This window comes from Pleurodeles waltl, chromosome 7 (genome assembly GCF_031143425.1).
Source record: "Pleurodeles waltl isolate 20211129_DDA chromosome 7, aPleWal1.hap1.20221129, whole genome shotgun sequence".
NCBI classification, from domain to species: Eukaryota; Metazoa; Chordata; class Amphibia; order Caudata; family Salamandridae; genus Pleurodeles; species Pleurodeles waltl.
The window spans coordinates 178,027,638-178,044,041 of record NC_090446.1 but is presented as its reverse complement, the minus strand read 5'-3'; the positions used below and the strand labels follow the sequence as shown (position 1 = coordinate 178,044,041).

Sequence of the window (16,404 nt, the reverse complement as noted above, 5' to 3'; positions counted from 1 at the left end):
ACTGGGAATAATCTTTTCATCATAAGGACAACTCTATTCAGGTTCCAAATGTGGGACTCCTCTGTTTTCACACCATTAGTGAATAGTTTCTTAACTTTTATAGGCTTACAAAGTTTCACAGTTTTTTCCTGATCTTGACCCAATGACCAACTTTTGCCACTATTTTCTTTACAGATTTTCTCCTGTCAAAGTTTTCTTTATGATCTTCCACTTTTTAGTCCTCTTTCAATCTCCAAGCATTACTTTTAGTTATCTCATCTGACCTTTTCTATTAAATGATTTACCCAGTTGCAAACCACCAGAATGTTTGGCTGTCTACCACAAAATAGCTTGAAAGGTGTTCTTTTCTGTGGTAGAGTGTAGAGTAAATCTGTATGCTTCAAGCCTCTTGTTGACCTCATGCTTCCACATTGAGCCACTCTCCTTGGCCATTTGTATATTTTCTTTCAAACCTATGTTGAACAGGTGTACCGTTCCAATGGTTTCAGGATGGTAGAGTGCACATTTTCTTATCTCGTATGCCACATTCTTGTAAAAAAAGCTCCATCTCATAGGACACAAGTTACACATCATTCTCAATTAATAATACTTTTGATAAACCCTTTCTTCCAAATACATCTTTTGGAAATGTTATCACATGTTTGGTTTCAATTCCCCTTGTGAGACTTATCTTAGACCACCTGAAGAACATGTACATTATCACTATCACATAACTTTAAAATCCATCACCATGTATGGACCTAGGATGCCCAATGCAATTCCTTGCCAAGGAGACGCAAGAAGCTCTCTGACAATCATGGGTTGTACTCTGGGCTTTATGGTTTTCTCACTGAGAGCACATTGCATGCATTCCCTCACCATTAGTTCCACCTGCAAGTCCATGCCCTGCCACAAGTATGCCATCCTGAGTTTCTGTTTGGTTGTGGACATATCCTGATGATCGCAATAGGCTAGGAAGAACAATTCATTTCTGAGGGAGCGGGGCAAGACCAATCGTGTGCCATGAAGTAACAACCTTTGGCATTCAGAAATCTCGTCCTTGACACTCCAGAAACTCTGTTTCTTCACTCTGTTTGTTTTTGTCATCCCACCACTCTTTCAATAACAAAAGGACCTCCTGCATGATACTATCATACTGCAAATCTTTGTGCCACGCTCTTCAGGTATTGCTGCAATATTAATCACAAACAATCTCATCACGTTCATCCTCATCACATTTCTCATATTCCTGTGTATGACCCGTGAAACTAACTTAGATAAGGCACTGCTACAATTTTTTCTACGCCTGGAGTATATTTTATCACAAGCCATACTCCTGAAAGGCAACTAGCCATTTTCTAATACTACTAGAGACAGCATTGGTGCCTTTTTTCTTGAATACCTCACACAGAGGTTTGTGATCTGCTCTGATCTCAAACTTTCCTCCCCATAAAAATATTTGACGTTTTATTAGTGCCCAGTACTCCATCAACATCTCACTATGACTGAATATCTGGTCTCTGGTTCTTTCAAACTCGGTGAAAAAACAAAATAGTCCTCTGGAAATCACTGGAACCTTTTTGTAAAACAGCTCCTGGACCCTTCAAGCTGGCATCAATGGTAAAGATAAAGACGCATTTGTATTAAAGTTCTTAACTTGGGAGCACAACTGAGTTTCTCTTTTACCTCTCAGGATTCAGCCTCAATTTGAGAATTCCACGAAAAGTCTGCACCTCTCCTGAGAAGTTTGCTCATGTGGACACAAGTTTCTACTAAGCCTCCAACAAATTTGTTAAAGTATTCAGCTATGCCTAAGAACATCATCTGTTGCTGGGTGACTTCAACCTGCATATGATTAACTCTTCTTTGGAAGTAACGCCTTCCTCCATAATAGTATACCCCAGATAATCAATTGAACCTCTCCTAAATTTACATTTTTCAACCTTTACAGTAAGGTTGTGTTCTTCAAACCTCTTCAACACTTGTTTCATCCTGAAGTTATGTTCACTAAAATACATTGCGAACACCAATACATATCCTGAAAAACCTTTATCCCTTCCAAACCTTTCAATACTTATTTTAAAGCTCTGTGAAAGACAGAGGCTTCAGAAACTAAGCCAAATGGCAATTTAGTATACCTGAAGGTTCCAAAAGGAGTAATAAATGCTTTGAGTGTTATATTCTTGTAAACATGTTTAGTTGTGATAAGCCTTTGAATAGTTCCTTCATGGAATCATGCTGTCTCCTAACAACTAGACGCTGCTGGCAGACGGAGAAAGATTCAAGAGCACCAGCAGTTGTTGTGGAGGACGGCTGAACCAGGGGCCATTATCTGTTATCTTGATGTTCATAAAGATCCTTAAAGAACCACAGCTCTTATTGTAAAAGTGAAGATAGAGTTAATGCGCATAGATACGCATTAACTCTATTACGAACACAACATTCTAACAACAAGCGCACTGCAGGGATTCAATTCGCTGATGCGCACAGCAGTTAAGACAACAAAGAGTAGAAACAAATGAACAGTGTGGATCGGCGCTTACATATCAACTAGGCTGATACGCACAGATGAACTAAGGAATTGTTTTTTTACGTTGCAGGAAAAATAATATATATATAGAGAACATGGCTTCACAAATGATACCACCTCCTCCAGTATATTCACAGGATCCAGGAGAGCCATGTATGATATGAGAGGATTGGAAAGAGGCATTTGAAACCTACTTGGATGCTATAGGAGGAGAATCATTTGTTCAAAGAAGGAAATTAGCTATCCTCAAACACTGTTTAGGTGTAGAAGGCAGAAAAGTTTTAAAAACTCTACCGACATATAATATAAGAGAAGGAAGTGGAGATGTTGACCAAGGGGAAGAAGATGTGTATGAATAGCTATAGGAGCACTAACGGAACACTATGGAAAGAAAATCAATATTGTGGTGGAGAGACACAATTTTTTTTCATGCATGCAAAAACAAGGAGAAACTGTAGATCAATATATAACCATGCTAAGACGATTGGCGATAACTTGCAAGTTTAAAGATCTAAATGACCAGATTATAAGAATCAATTTATAAGTAAGAGATACAAAAACAAAGGAAAAATTACTAAGTTTAAGAAATCCCACATTGGATAAAACCATAGAGTGGCAAAACACATGGAAAATACTTCTCAGTATGTTAAAGAATTGAAAAGCACGGATTTGGATAATAAAGAAAGTACTAAAGTAAATGAGGTGAAGATTAATAAGAAATTTACGAATAAATTTGACGAGGAAATAAGAAAATGTTTTAGGTGTGGCAGCACTAAACACTTAGCTGAGACAAAGAATTGTCTGGCTTTTAACAGCAAATGTTTTAAATGTGGGAAACTTGGACACTTTGCAAGAGTATACAGGACAATTAAGGGAAACAGATTTGGGAGATCGGTGAATATTGTGGAAGATGGGTATGTGAACTTTAAACCCAATGACTTACGTGAAAGTGAAGAGGATGAACTAGAAGTCCTAGCGATAGAGGATGAAAAGACACTAGTTTGTACTCAATATGATAAGAAGGATAATGAATACAAACCACCTAAGTGTACTGTTGAAATAAACGGGAAACATGTACAAGTGTGGGCAGATTCATGTTCACCTTTTACATTGATAGACATGCAAGTATGGGAAACTTTGAAGAACAACATACTTACGAAAACATATGTGGAACCGAAGGGTTATTGTGGTGGAAAACTGCCTATTTTAGGTTATTTTCACGAATTGGATTTAAAAACAGGAAGGCAATTGGAAAAATACATGTAGTCGAGCGAGGAAGATCATTGCCGGGTTGGAAGGAACAATGTGCATTAGGGATGTTGTTGAATCCCAATCATCCTGAACAAGTATTATTGATGGAGACAAGAAGTGATAATGAATGGGTCGTCAAGTTTACTAATCTATTTAGTGGGAAATTAGGTTGTCTAAAGGGTTTTGAACACCGCAATGTTTTAAAAGAAAATGTTACACCTAAGGTACACAAGGCACGTAACGTACCTTTGGCTCTCAGGAACAGTCTTAAAGAAGAGTTACAGAGGCTGTGTAAGAAGATGTTATTGAACCTATAGAAGCGTCTGATTGGTTAAGTCCAATCGTGATTGCGAAGGAATCTGATGGGAAGATTCGGATGTGTATTGATTTAAGGGATCTGAATGACAATATATTAATGGCCCGACTTCCTTTACCGCGGATAAATGAGATGCTCTCTAGTGTAAGGGGTGGTACATGTTTCACTACTTTAGACCTATCCGATGCGTATCATCAAATACATTTGTTAAAAAGTTCTCGTAGTTTAACGTCCTTCATAACAACTGAGGGTGCTTTCCGTTTTAAAAGAATGCCGTTTGGGCTGGCTTCAGCGGCTGCTGTATTCCAGAGGGTGATGCAAAAAGTATTGGGTGATATCTCTAATACGTTAGTATTTCAGGATGATGTATTAATATGGGGAGAAAGCAAACAGATGCATGATGATGTGTTGTGTGAAGTGTTAAAGAGATTGGAAAAAAGCAGGACTTACTATTAGTAAAAGAAAGTGTAAATTTTGTGTGAGGAAGTGGCGTATTTGGGCTATACATTAAACCAGGATGGGATTAAACCGAAGTTTAAACTATTGGATGCAATTGAAGAGGTTCCTTCTCCACAAAAATAAGGAACAACTATAATCATTCCTGGGGTTGGCAGAGTATTATACTAAATTCATAGATCATTTTGCAGACAAAGTGCATGTTCTGAGGGAAGTGTTGAAAAAGGGTAGTATATTTGTGTGGATAGGGAGTTGTCAAGAAGCATTTGATTTGGTTAAAAAGGCTATAGTAAAAGCAATAACCCTGAAACCGTACAATCCAGACGACAAGACCAGAATGGTAACAGATGCAAGTGATTATGGAGTAGGTGCAGCTTTGTTGCAGCAATCTGATGGTAAGGAAAGAGTTGTGGCTTTTGTGTCAAGAACATTAAAGGGAGCTGAAAAAACATATTCCACAGCTGAGAAGGAAACATTGGCATGTTGGTGGGGTGTGCAACATTTTCGCACATATGTTTGGGGGACAGAGTTTGAACTCGTACCAATCACAAACCTCTGGTAGATATATTCACTACCAAAGGGGCCAGCAAAGTCACGCCACGTATTGCTAAATGGCTATATAGACTTCAAGAATACTCTTTTAGAATGAGATATGTGCCTGGAGTTAAGAATATAAATGCAGATTGCATGTCAAGGCTTCCGTTAGATGGTGTAGATGGTGTTGATGAAGATGAATGGATGGTAGCAGAGATATCGGAGTTATGTGAAGCAGTAAATATAGAGGAATGGAGAGGTGCGGTAAAATCGGATTTAGTGTTGGGAAAGTTGATAAAGTCATTACCGGATGAAAAAAGGTGGACTTCAGATGTTGACTTAGAAGCATTCAAGAATGTGTGGGTAGAGTTGTCAGTCGAAGATGGTATAGTGAGACGGGGTGACAAATTGGTTGTACAAGAAAGTTTGAGGGGAAGGTTGTTGGGTTTACTTCATGGACGTCAGAGAGATATGTATGCTATGAAGAGGAAGACACGTGAAAGTTTTTGGTGGGCTGGGATGGATAGAGACATAGAAAAATGTGTAAGGGGATTACGTGTACATGCAGTGACAAATCGCATATTTCCAGTGAATCACCTATTAAACCAATGATGTTTCCAAAGAAAGCGTGGGAGAGAATTGCCATTGATGTTTGTGGTCCTTTTGATTGTTTGGGTTCAGACAGGTTTGTCATTGTCATGATGGATTACTACTCAAAATGGCCAGAAGTAGCGTTTGTGAAGGAGGTGAAAACTGGGAATGTGATAACATTTGGGGAAGAAAACTTTAGGAGAGAGGGTTGCCCCAGGGAGATTTTGACAGACAATGGCCCTCAGTTTACGTCTATGGAATTTGAAAAGTTCCTCAAGAAAATGGGGAGTAGAGCATTGTAGAACGCATGTGTACCATCCAAGGGATAATGGCATGATTGAACGCTTTAATTGTATTTTTGGATATAGCATACAATTAGCGTTATTCAACAACTTCTCATGGAGAAATCAAATCAGAGATATGTTGTGGAGTTATAGAACTACTCCGCATAGCGCAACAGGGGAAACACCTTTCTTGCTTTTGAGAGGTAGAGCACCAAGCACGGTGGCGGTGCCAGCTTGGATGTCCAGTGGGAAAACCACATTAGTTATGAGGAAGTGAGAGAAAGGCTATTAGAGTATCAGGAACAGTATGTATCTAGACACAACAGCAAAATCAAAAGAGAACATATGGAATATGAAAATGGCATGTGGGTAAGAATAATTTAGGGAACCAGTGTAAGGAAGGGTGAGTCTAAACTATCAGAACCAAGAATGGGGACAGAGGTGCAGAGCAATAATGTGAAATTATCGGATGGAAATTGGTGGAATGTGAGGAGGGTGACTAAGTGCACTGATATGGAAATGGAAGAGTGGAAGAAGAGAAGGGGAGAAGGCATTGGGTTGGTTGATGGGAATAAATTAATAAGTAGGAGGAGAGGTGATGAATCAAGACAAAGACGAAGAGGACTTAGCATGCGTAGAAAGGAAAGAACAAGGTCTTTACGAGATTATGTGAATTACTGATATAACAATGTAAAAAGTATGGGTATAGGAAGTTTCTGTTAAGTAGGTTTAGTATTGCTATATTCTTGTAATTCCATATTGTTCCAATCATATAATGTGTGTTACGTTTTGCATAGGAAGGGAGATGTGTTATATTCTTGTAAACATTTTTAGTTGTGATAAGTCTTTGAATAGATCCTTTCTGGAATCATGCTGTCTCCTAGCAACTGGACGCTGCTGGCAGATGGAGAAAGATTCAAGAGCAACGGCAGTTGTTGTAGAGGACGGCTGAATCAGGGGTCGTTATCTGTTATCTTGATGTTAATAAAGATCCTTAAAGAACCATGGCTCTCATCGTAAAGTGAGGTCTCTGGACACCTCAACTAATTCAATTTGATGGTACACTGTTGTCAAATTAATAGCTGAAAAAACTTTAGCTGAATCACATAGTAAAGCATTTCAGCAATATCTGGAAGGGGATACTTGTTAATCTCTACATTTGTACTAGGTTCTGAGGTCTACACACAAGCTCAACCCTCCACTGGCTTTTTTCAGTCACCACAATTGGTGCTAACCATTCCGTACCTTCAACATCTACAATGATTAAATCAGACTTAAGTCTCTCCAATTCCAATCTAACATCCTCTCTCCTAGCTATTGGTACACTGCAAAGCTTACCGGTGACAGGTTTAGCATGGGCTAGCACACAAACCTTATGAACACAGCTGCTTATACATCCTAACTTGTTTTGAAATACTTTAGGAAACTTCAACTTCACCTCCTGAAGAAATGCGTCACCTATGGTTTCACACTCATCAATTTTCCATTCAATGTGATTTTCTTTTAAAAGAATAGGGGGTACACTATTCAGATCAAGCATAACCCATAGATCCCACACTGGTGGAACCAACTTTAAATATTGTCTCCTTTCTTTGACAAATAGATTTTTGTGTGAATATAACTTTGATTGTGTTCTATCATACCCTCAAAATAACCAAGAGGTTTGATTGGCTTACCCAATATGTTCAGGGTCTCATGCCAAGATTTTGTTATTCAACATTCCTTTTAAGCTTAGTTTCATAAAGACTTTGTAAAATAGTGTGATTTTTTCTCAAAAAGCAAACATCTGTCCACACATACAATCCATGTCTTCATCACTCTCACTGTTAATGCCATCAATTTCAAACACCCTTTTCCCTGGATAACTTTTGTTTTTGCATACAATGGAAAAATGACCTAGAAATATTATACGAAGTTTGATGGCGGGACAATACTCCCTCTTTTTGGATATGTTTGGCAAAGTAGTACCTTTCTAATTATGGTACTCACCTTACAGAGATGTTTTACGAGCTTCTTTATCCAGGTCTCATATTCAATTAGGTCTACTGCAACTACATCAGTAATTTCAGGTGAGTGGTCAAACACTTCTTGACCTTCTGGGCCTAAGCAATGTAATAATAGTTATGTGTATCTCTTTGAACTTAAACAAGTGCCACATACCCCAACATAACTTTCAAAAACTTTTCTAAATTTTTTCCATGTGGTGAGTGGTACCCCTGGGTTTGGTTGAACAAAAAAAAAAAAAAAAAAAGAAGGAGGAGCCGTTATGTTCTGCATTGTAACACCTGCCACTAGTAAAAGCTATGCCATTAATCTTAATACAAACTAACTAATATACATTGAATATATACAATTGATCACCGATGCCTCAATAGCGTGTCTGAGAACCATCTGTAAAGGAATTTTAAGTTAATTTTCAAAAGAAATAATACAGACAACTACTGAAGAAAATAATTGAAATACTGTACTCCTTCACTGGTGCGCAGTCTAGTTGTTCACTGATAAATACCGGAAGTGAGAAATATTCTACACCCTTGGCTGTTCTGTTAGCAGTCTAGTTGATTATAGACAGAAAACAGAAAGCAGAAAACTAGACGAGTCAATGTGGAGAGTGAGTGAGCAGAAGCTACACAGAAGATCTCTTGGCCGCCCATAAGTAGAAATCACTTTTTAAGCGTTCAGAGTAAAGTATTTCATTTTATTAAAATTCTGCAAGGAACAGCATTGAGCCAATTCCTTACTGCTTTTCCAGTTCTCTGTTGCCGTAAAATTATGTGGTGAGCAGTGCTGGCTCTATGTTGCCGGGTTGCCACAGCACAGGGGTATGTAATTTAATAAAATATCTACTTGTCCAAGAGACACACTGCTTCTCACATCTACCTGTCCAGTACAAAAATCTACTTGTCCCTTTGATACCACGTAGTGGGGCGACAATTATGGGAGCAATCTCAATATGTAAGAGCTCTGAAAATAGCCTCTCTAATTGTGCCAGGACTACTACTATAGTAGGGCTTGAATACTTGCAATTTCAATCCCTACTATAGCAATTTCCTTATTTTGCCACCTTTCTGCAGCTCTACATACTGGGGCTCTGGAAGACGAAGTAAGCAATAGTTCCAGGGCTGTAATGCCTTTGAGTCTGCAAACCTACTAACTTGCATGTTTTAAGAATTTTCACCAGCTCTTCTTAATCTTTTCTCATAATGAGAAGGGTTGGAAAGTTACTCCTGGCAATTGCAAAAGTAGAAGTTCTTCCAGGGTTTGGAAAAAAGTGGTTGAAGGGAAAGTAATCTTGTAAACATTCAATAGATTTTCACATGAGCAAATCTACACATGCATATTTGCTTGTGCTAAAATACAGATCACAAATATTTTCTAGAAGTACAATTTCCTGGTCTACTTCTGTAAGTTCTTGTGAATTCATGAAAGCCACTGATTCAAAGACATATACCATGGGTGCACTTTTGTGACTTTCTTTAAAGACTTCAGTCCTTAATTAGGTCTGGCGTTAACAAAGACATTTTGTTTTTATTAAACTTCTATTTCTTGCTCTATCTATCGGCTGGCTTTACTGTGGGCGATCGCATTCTGCTCTTCCAAAAGGAGCATATTGGCACAGAAAGTAGTTTTGTTCAGTGCAAGGAACTACTGTGGCAATCAGTGGCTTTACAAAACTGGAGGGCGGTCCCCTGCAAAGAACATGGCGAGCCCCCTCCAGACTCACTCAGGGCAGGTACTGTGCTCAGGGGGCCCCCTGGTGGGGTGCTGCGGGGCCTGTCTTACACAACTGGTGGCAATGTGTGGTTTTTGAGACCAAAAACGCTTTTTTCTTTTTGCCAGTGTTTGTTACAATGGTGAGGGCCTGGCAACTCCCACAACAAGTGTTACAAAAGCCATGTCAAAACAAAACACGCATTGACAAAACCAAAAGACTCTAAAAAAAAAATGTCAGGTCTGTTGGCTTTGCCAGTGCTCGTTAATTATCATGCTTCCTATAATCTTGTTGAAAATTGTAACACTGATTTTCCATTAGGAATATTTTTTGAAAATACTAGCATGCGTCAACACATGCTAATAAATGACACTTCAAAGAAATGACAGCTTAAATTTCATAGCAGCAAAATGTTTTTTTTCCTACTTGCATTTTTAATATTATATTTTGAAAGTAAAGAATTTTCACTCTTGCTTACAAGCTTCTGGAAACCTTTGCATCTAAACAGAGAGCCTTCTAGGAGCATTACACTTCTCTTCATATTGTTAAACTTTTCGAACGTGTGTACTTTTTGATTTGTTTACTGGAACCACTGTCAGTAGGGCAGTGTGACCTGAAGGTATTTATTTACAGCGCTCACTCTAATAATGAAGGTTTTTCATTAATGAACTATAAATACAAGTTCTAACAGCATTAACATATGGACACACATATTACCTCAACCGCAGACAGTTCCATGCTCTGTAAACTGGCAGCCAAAGGGTTTGTGCTGCAGGGGGTTGGGACTATTTGTCCAAAGGACAAAATAAACATGAAAACGTGTTGCCCTTGATCCCAAACAATATGTCCCGGGCGTTGGGAGATAGGAATTCCGCATTCATGCACAGCAACTCATTATCTTGCCCTGAGCTGGTTCCTTGTTGCCACGCTGGTTCTTTGTTGTGAGAGCAACCACTTACTGCGCTTTGATGTGCAAGCTGAGCTGGGCCTATTCCTTCTTGCTGTGATGCTTTCCTGTTTCTGCTGCAACCCCGAGTTCTACACTGAAGAGCGAACTGTGCTGGGTGGCACAGCACTAGCTAACTCGCTGGCTAACACTCAGGTCGCGTGTACCCCACAATAGGTAACGTACTCCTTAAAAATAAACAAGACTGCCCTGGGCATTTATTACTTGAGAGCAGTCACAGTTATCCAAAACACCAGCCGGCCAAACACACCAATAAAATATTGCCATCCCCTGACCACATATTGTTTCTTAATTCTCAATGACTCGCAAGTGGCAGTTTCACCTCTCAGGTTCCCAAAAGGTTTCCAAACAATCTCAAAGGCTGAGGGAGAGAAGGTCCAGCTCATCTGATAATAATATTTGGGTTACCAGTGACGGTACAATGCTGCAATAGCAGAGGAGGGTTCAGTGGAACCTGTTGTTGAGATCTTTTTTCTTCTGGTCCTTCAGCATCCCATCTTCGTCACCAGTGTAACAAGGGGTCCTCTTGGAAGGATCACATCAAGGGGTAGTACGTGGGTAGGAATTTGTCATCAAACGATCTCATCCATCCAGCATCTGCATTGCCTCCCCTACAGGTTGCAACTGCCATCCTCGTTCTCCCAAGTCCTCCTGTGACCTCAATAAATTCCATTCTCTTGTCAAAGGATCTAGCTCAGCCTGAACATATTGCTGGCATATTACAGACTGACGTTATTTTCATATGGTGCATTAATTGACAGACTAATGCACATCTGATTGTGTGTTTTATGACGTGCAGTGCGACAACTAAGGTTTTCATCAAAATAAAAGATGAAAAGATAAAAAGGTGAAAAACACTTTCTCTAGCTCATTAAAATAAAAGAATAAAAGGTGTAAGAGGTGGGGGAATTATATATAGCTCTATCTATAAATAGTCAAAGGTCAATCACCATAGTGGTGCCTATTCCTACTTCACTGACGGTGAGTTTTAGTCATGGGGTCTGACTTTGATATAAATCTCCAAAACCTCCTGGAAAACACTTCCAAAACAGGCCAAGACACACTCACTAGAGGGTGACTATCAATTCATTTGTAGCTGCGCCCAACAAACACAAATTTATTTGATAACTATTTTTTCATAATATTTTGACATTCTGTGATTTCAATTAAAGGTTAGAAAAAATAGTGTGAAACGTGGTGGATGTGTACATTGTCAGACAGTGTTCAAATATTCATACTCAGGAAAAGAACTGCACAAGTCACATGTAACTTCATAGTTCCAATTTGCTTCTTTAACCTTCCAGGCCCACACAGGTAGGGTTATACATGATGTGTAAAGCAAGGGTGCAGACCTCATGGCTACGTGGTCAAGATTTGGGCCATGATTACGGGTTGGTGGTTGAATTCTGATTCATGTGTAGAAAGGAAAAGTACATGGACTGGAATTCTGAGTAGTGAAGTAATTTTTGCATCTTTTGGTTTGCCCCAGACAGATTTCGGCAGGCCAAACCTGCTAAATGTTATTGAGGGGAAAAGGGCCTGAACAAGCTGCATACATGTGGAATTCAGTGTGCTAAATACTGATTATTTATTATGTACAAGTTCTAAGTGGAAATCTTTGAACAGGAGGAATTTACTGCATTGGTGCTGTAAATCTCTGACCTTTTCATGATCAATTTGAATCATGGCTATAAACTTCAACAAGTTAAAACGGAAAGTGAAACTTTATAACCCTAACTAGCATCAACTACCAGCCTGTGAAACCCCTTTATGTACACGGACTTAGACCACGCAGTCTGGAAAACTTACAAGCTTCCTCACAGTCGTCAGTTTCCTCCAAATCTTTCCGTTTGTAGACTCCAAGTCATTTATACTCGCAGCACAGGCATGTTTTAAATACAAACTGAACCACATGAATACTGGCACAGAATTCCCACTCCCTACAACACATACGCTAACAGACCTCTAGCCACTGGACAATTACTACCAATCCCTGCAATACACTTGACACCAAAAGAGCTCCTAGCCCGAAACACCACCCGCAAATTAGGATTTGGAATTTACCTTTTTGAGAATAGGACTCCCCCTCTGACTAGACTCTTCATCTACTTGTCGGGCTCGCTGAGGGAGTAAGAGAAAATAGCTGTTAGTAGATAAAAAAATAACGAATCCTACAGAACTAAAATCACATCCTGGGTTCTGTGCACACATCAATACAGAGGCAGTTCTCCCCCGTAAGGCCCCTGTAGCCATGCCTACCCAGCCACAAGTCCCAAGGGAGGATATGAAGCAATGCAACATACAAAAGCCCTCCATTCCATGCATGCCCCTTAAAACCCATCCAGCCACACATCGCCAAGGTAAGGCCCAACCAACTGGTCACAAGTCCTGGAAACAGCAAGCACTGCTATGTGGCCAAAAAATAGCCCCCTCACAACACCATTTTCTTCCCCTCCTCCGTTTATCCCTATACCAAAAGAATGAAAGCCAAGAGTTGAGAGCCCTTTAATGGAAAAAGTGAGCTCAGCATTATGTGCGTACAAATCTTTCAAGCAAGCTCGCACTAAAATTGGCCAAGGTTTACACAGCACCACTGATCCACTCAGATAATAGCAAACCATCATACAGATTCCAATACTAAACAGTAATACAAATACTAGAATCTTCACTGCTGAGTCTTCTACTTCAACAGAAGATACCAACCTTAAACCCTGGAAGTTCACTGGTGGGTCTCACAACTGCCTTGTCATTGTTTGAGAAAAGAAGCTTGGCCTGAGAGAAGGAGGAACAAATTTAATTAAAAATGAAATGAAAAAGAGCTTTACATAAATATCAAGAGTCACAACAGTCATTCAACACCCTGAAATCCTCAGCCCTCTCTAGGGCTTTCAACTAAACAGAATGGGAAATGGTACTTGAAAAAAAGAATGTCCCAAAGTGAGTTCCGACAAGAGGTTTGTGTAAAATCTGACCTGCTCAAGGGTGCTGCGGCAGACATCCTGGATGAGCAGCTCTGGGTCTACTTCTTCACCAACATTTTCTCTGACGTTTATAGCTGCCTTCTGAAAGAACTGTCCATAAACAAAGACTTACGGTCAAAGAATATTTATTTTTAACCAATTTACTTTCACGCAGCGCAGTTGGCCCAGAAGAACATAGCCCACACCCTGATTTCAGCAGATATGTTATGTAATAAGTAAATTATCAAAGAGTTGCATTTATCCAAGAATACTTTAACATGTGAGCTGTGGTTGATAGACCACATTTTTACACAAAAGAGGAGACGTTGGTACTTGAACTGCATTTATAAGGTAAATCAGACATATTCCTCTTGATAAGCAGACAACCATATCCACTTTAATAAAATGCTGTTTGTATACCATCCACAGACAATGTCAATGTCAACTCAGTGCAATTCGTTCGTGGTTAGTTTTTAAGTTAAGCCACGTGTGTGGAGATTCACTGTGTAAAACATGAAAGAAATAATAGTGCAAAGGCAATAAACAGCCATTACCTTCATGTATTTGTTGAAGACGATCTGGATCTCTTCATTGATGCTCGGTTGCAGCACAGCTCGCAGCAAATCCATAGAGACAGTAGGATCTGTGAAACTAAAGCAAATTTACAAGTAGTTCCACAAACTGTACAAATTGTTTCACATACTGTTCAAAACCGCATCTTTTAGCCACTGGAAAACTATGGAATTCTTCTTCTTTGATTCTGACATTGCAAAGTGGAGGAGGGCAAGAGGGAGGCTGGTTTGTGAGGGCTCCAAAACCTTGTGCCCCACCACCTAAATCCTTGGACACATGGGTGAAATGCTGCGTGCTGATAGGCAATGACACTTACCCCATTTCTGTGCTAGTCAAATTAGATCTCCCTGGGAGTTATGGATATCCATGGTTACTACTGACAGATCACAATAGTCTGTGCTTAATATGAGCGGGTGGTGGAGCTCACTGGCACTCATTTTTGAGGAACAGCACTTATTTTTCCTCAACAGACATCCCCAAGAGCAAGAGCGGGAAAAACAAATGAAGGGGAAGGAAAGAGAAACACCGAAAACCATCACAAAGGGTGTAAGCAGGAACTTGCAAGAGTGACCTAAATGTTCAGGTGGTGGGGCATGAGGTGGATACTAGAATACGCACTCTTGGTATTCGACCAGCTGGCATGTGATAGTGCCGGCCGTGCTCTGGGCACCCAATTATTTTACAAATTAAGCACTGCCAATGGGTGAGGGGGGTGGGAATGGGGTTGGGAATAAGAGCAGCTTCGGCTAATCCCTGGGAGCAAATACTCTAATCTACCAGGGTTGAATCGATCCTCAGCCGTGGATAAGGCACCATTCAAAATGCTGTGACCACTGAGCGGCTGCAGCGGTCATCCAAATACATCACTCCTACAGCTCTGCCTGCAATGATCATAGTGGGCACCCCTTCACTCAGTGCCCTGGAAGTACTACTGATGGATCAGACTGGGAGAGGCATGGCGGCAGTTAAAGGGCAAGATGGGGACTTCTCCTTTGCGACACAGCATGAAGTCCCAGAGACCCATCATGGTACAGACTTAAAATTCTTAATCATAAATATGGAGCTAGAGACCATCGCATTATTGTTTCAGCCATTTGTTTGGGGGTCACTTTGTGGGCAGATGTGGAACGTACTTTATTTTTTAATTATGAAGTTCTGCTTAACCAAAATATTATTCCAACGCAACACCGGTATCACCTGCCATTTGTTCCACTCTGTTTCAATTAGCCTCCTATATCCATTTCTTGATTGACCCAATTCTATAATCAATAGTTTTGGTTATTGGAAACGTTGACAGGCTATTTGATTTATTTAACTACACCTGGAGATTTCAGGTTGCATCATTTGGCTACAATGTACTAACGTAATCAAAGTTTGAATAATAATACATTTAATGATGAGAATCAATTAATGTCTCAAATGGGCATAGATTAAGTTATTGTATTTTTATGCAGCATCTCTGACCAACTATTTCAACAGGCTCTTTTTAAGATTGTCTATTCTACACATAAAACATAGCTGCATATTCAGAAAGCTGCAAATATTCCTATAGATAATGCATACACTTTGTTAGGGGGCAAACTGTATCAGCGGAATTTTTTGAGATAGTTGTAAAAACTGGACCCGATGTGGTATTTTCAGTGTTGAATATTTACACTCTAATGACATTTCGCACATATGGGCAGTTAAGTAATAACTTCCGGATTCTTTTTTTTTTAAAAATACATGTAGATTCAGGAATATTTTATGAAAACTGACCATCAAGATAAATGTTTAAAACAAATTGATCTAATAGAACCGTTTTCGCTCAGCTCATAGTGAAGGATTCGATATAATTGCAGATACATGTTTCAAAGAACTTGGGGTCAGGATCGCAGGGGAGGAGATTTTATATGCAAATGTATTACCAACATAACATTTAAAAATTCTAAGTTAAAATTACAGCAAGTTATTAATTGCTTATATAATATACCAACCAAACTAATTAAGGGAACGGTTGGATTCAAATTGCTTACAATGCAGACTGCCTAATGCTGATGATCTGCATATTTTGGCGAACTGCCAGGAACTTAATGATTTTTGGGGCAACAATCGAAAGACTATATCAGTTCTTCGATCTGTATGCTGCATTGCTTGCTCAAAGTGTAATGGAGGGTTCAGATAAAAATATACCAAGTTTCTCAGTGCAGAGAATGTATGTCTATTACAATAACTCATCTCTGTACAGCTAAAGAGTGTATAAATTCGTGTT

At 39.5% G+C, this 16,404-nt stretch overlaps 1 protein-coding gene across 1 annotated transcript in view; it reads right to left on the bottom strand.

Moving 5' to 3' along the window:
* DNTTIP1 (deoxynucleotidyltransferase terminal interacting protein 1) overlaps nt 1-16,404 on the bottom strand; it is an 88,890-nt gene that overhangs the window by 42,357 nt on the left and 30,129 nt on the right. The window contains exons 3-6 of the mRNA XM_069243497.1: nt 14,135-14,231; nt 13,593-13,691; nt 13,324-13,392; nt 12,685-12,741 (exon numbers count right to left, since the gene is read on the bottom strand). Coding sequence (XP_069099598.1) covers nt 12,685-12,741; nt 13,324-13,392; nt 13,593-13,691; nt 14,135-14,231 — 322 coding nt within the window. The remainder of the gene's footprint in view (nt 1-12,684; nt 12,742-13,323; nt 13,393-13,592; nt 13,692-14,134; nt 14,232-16,404) is intronic.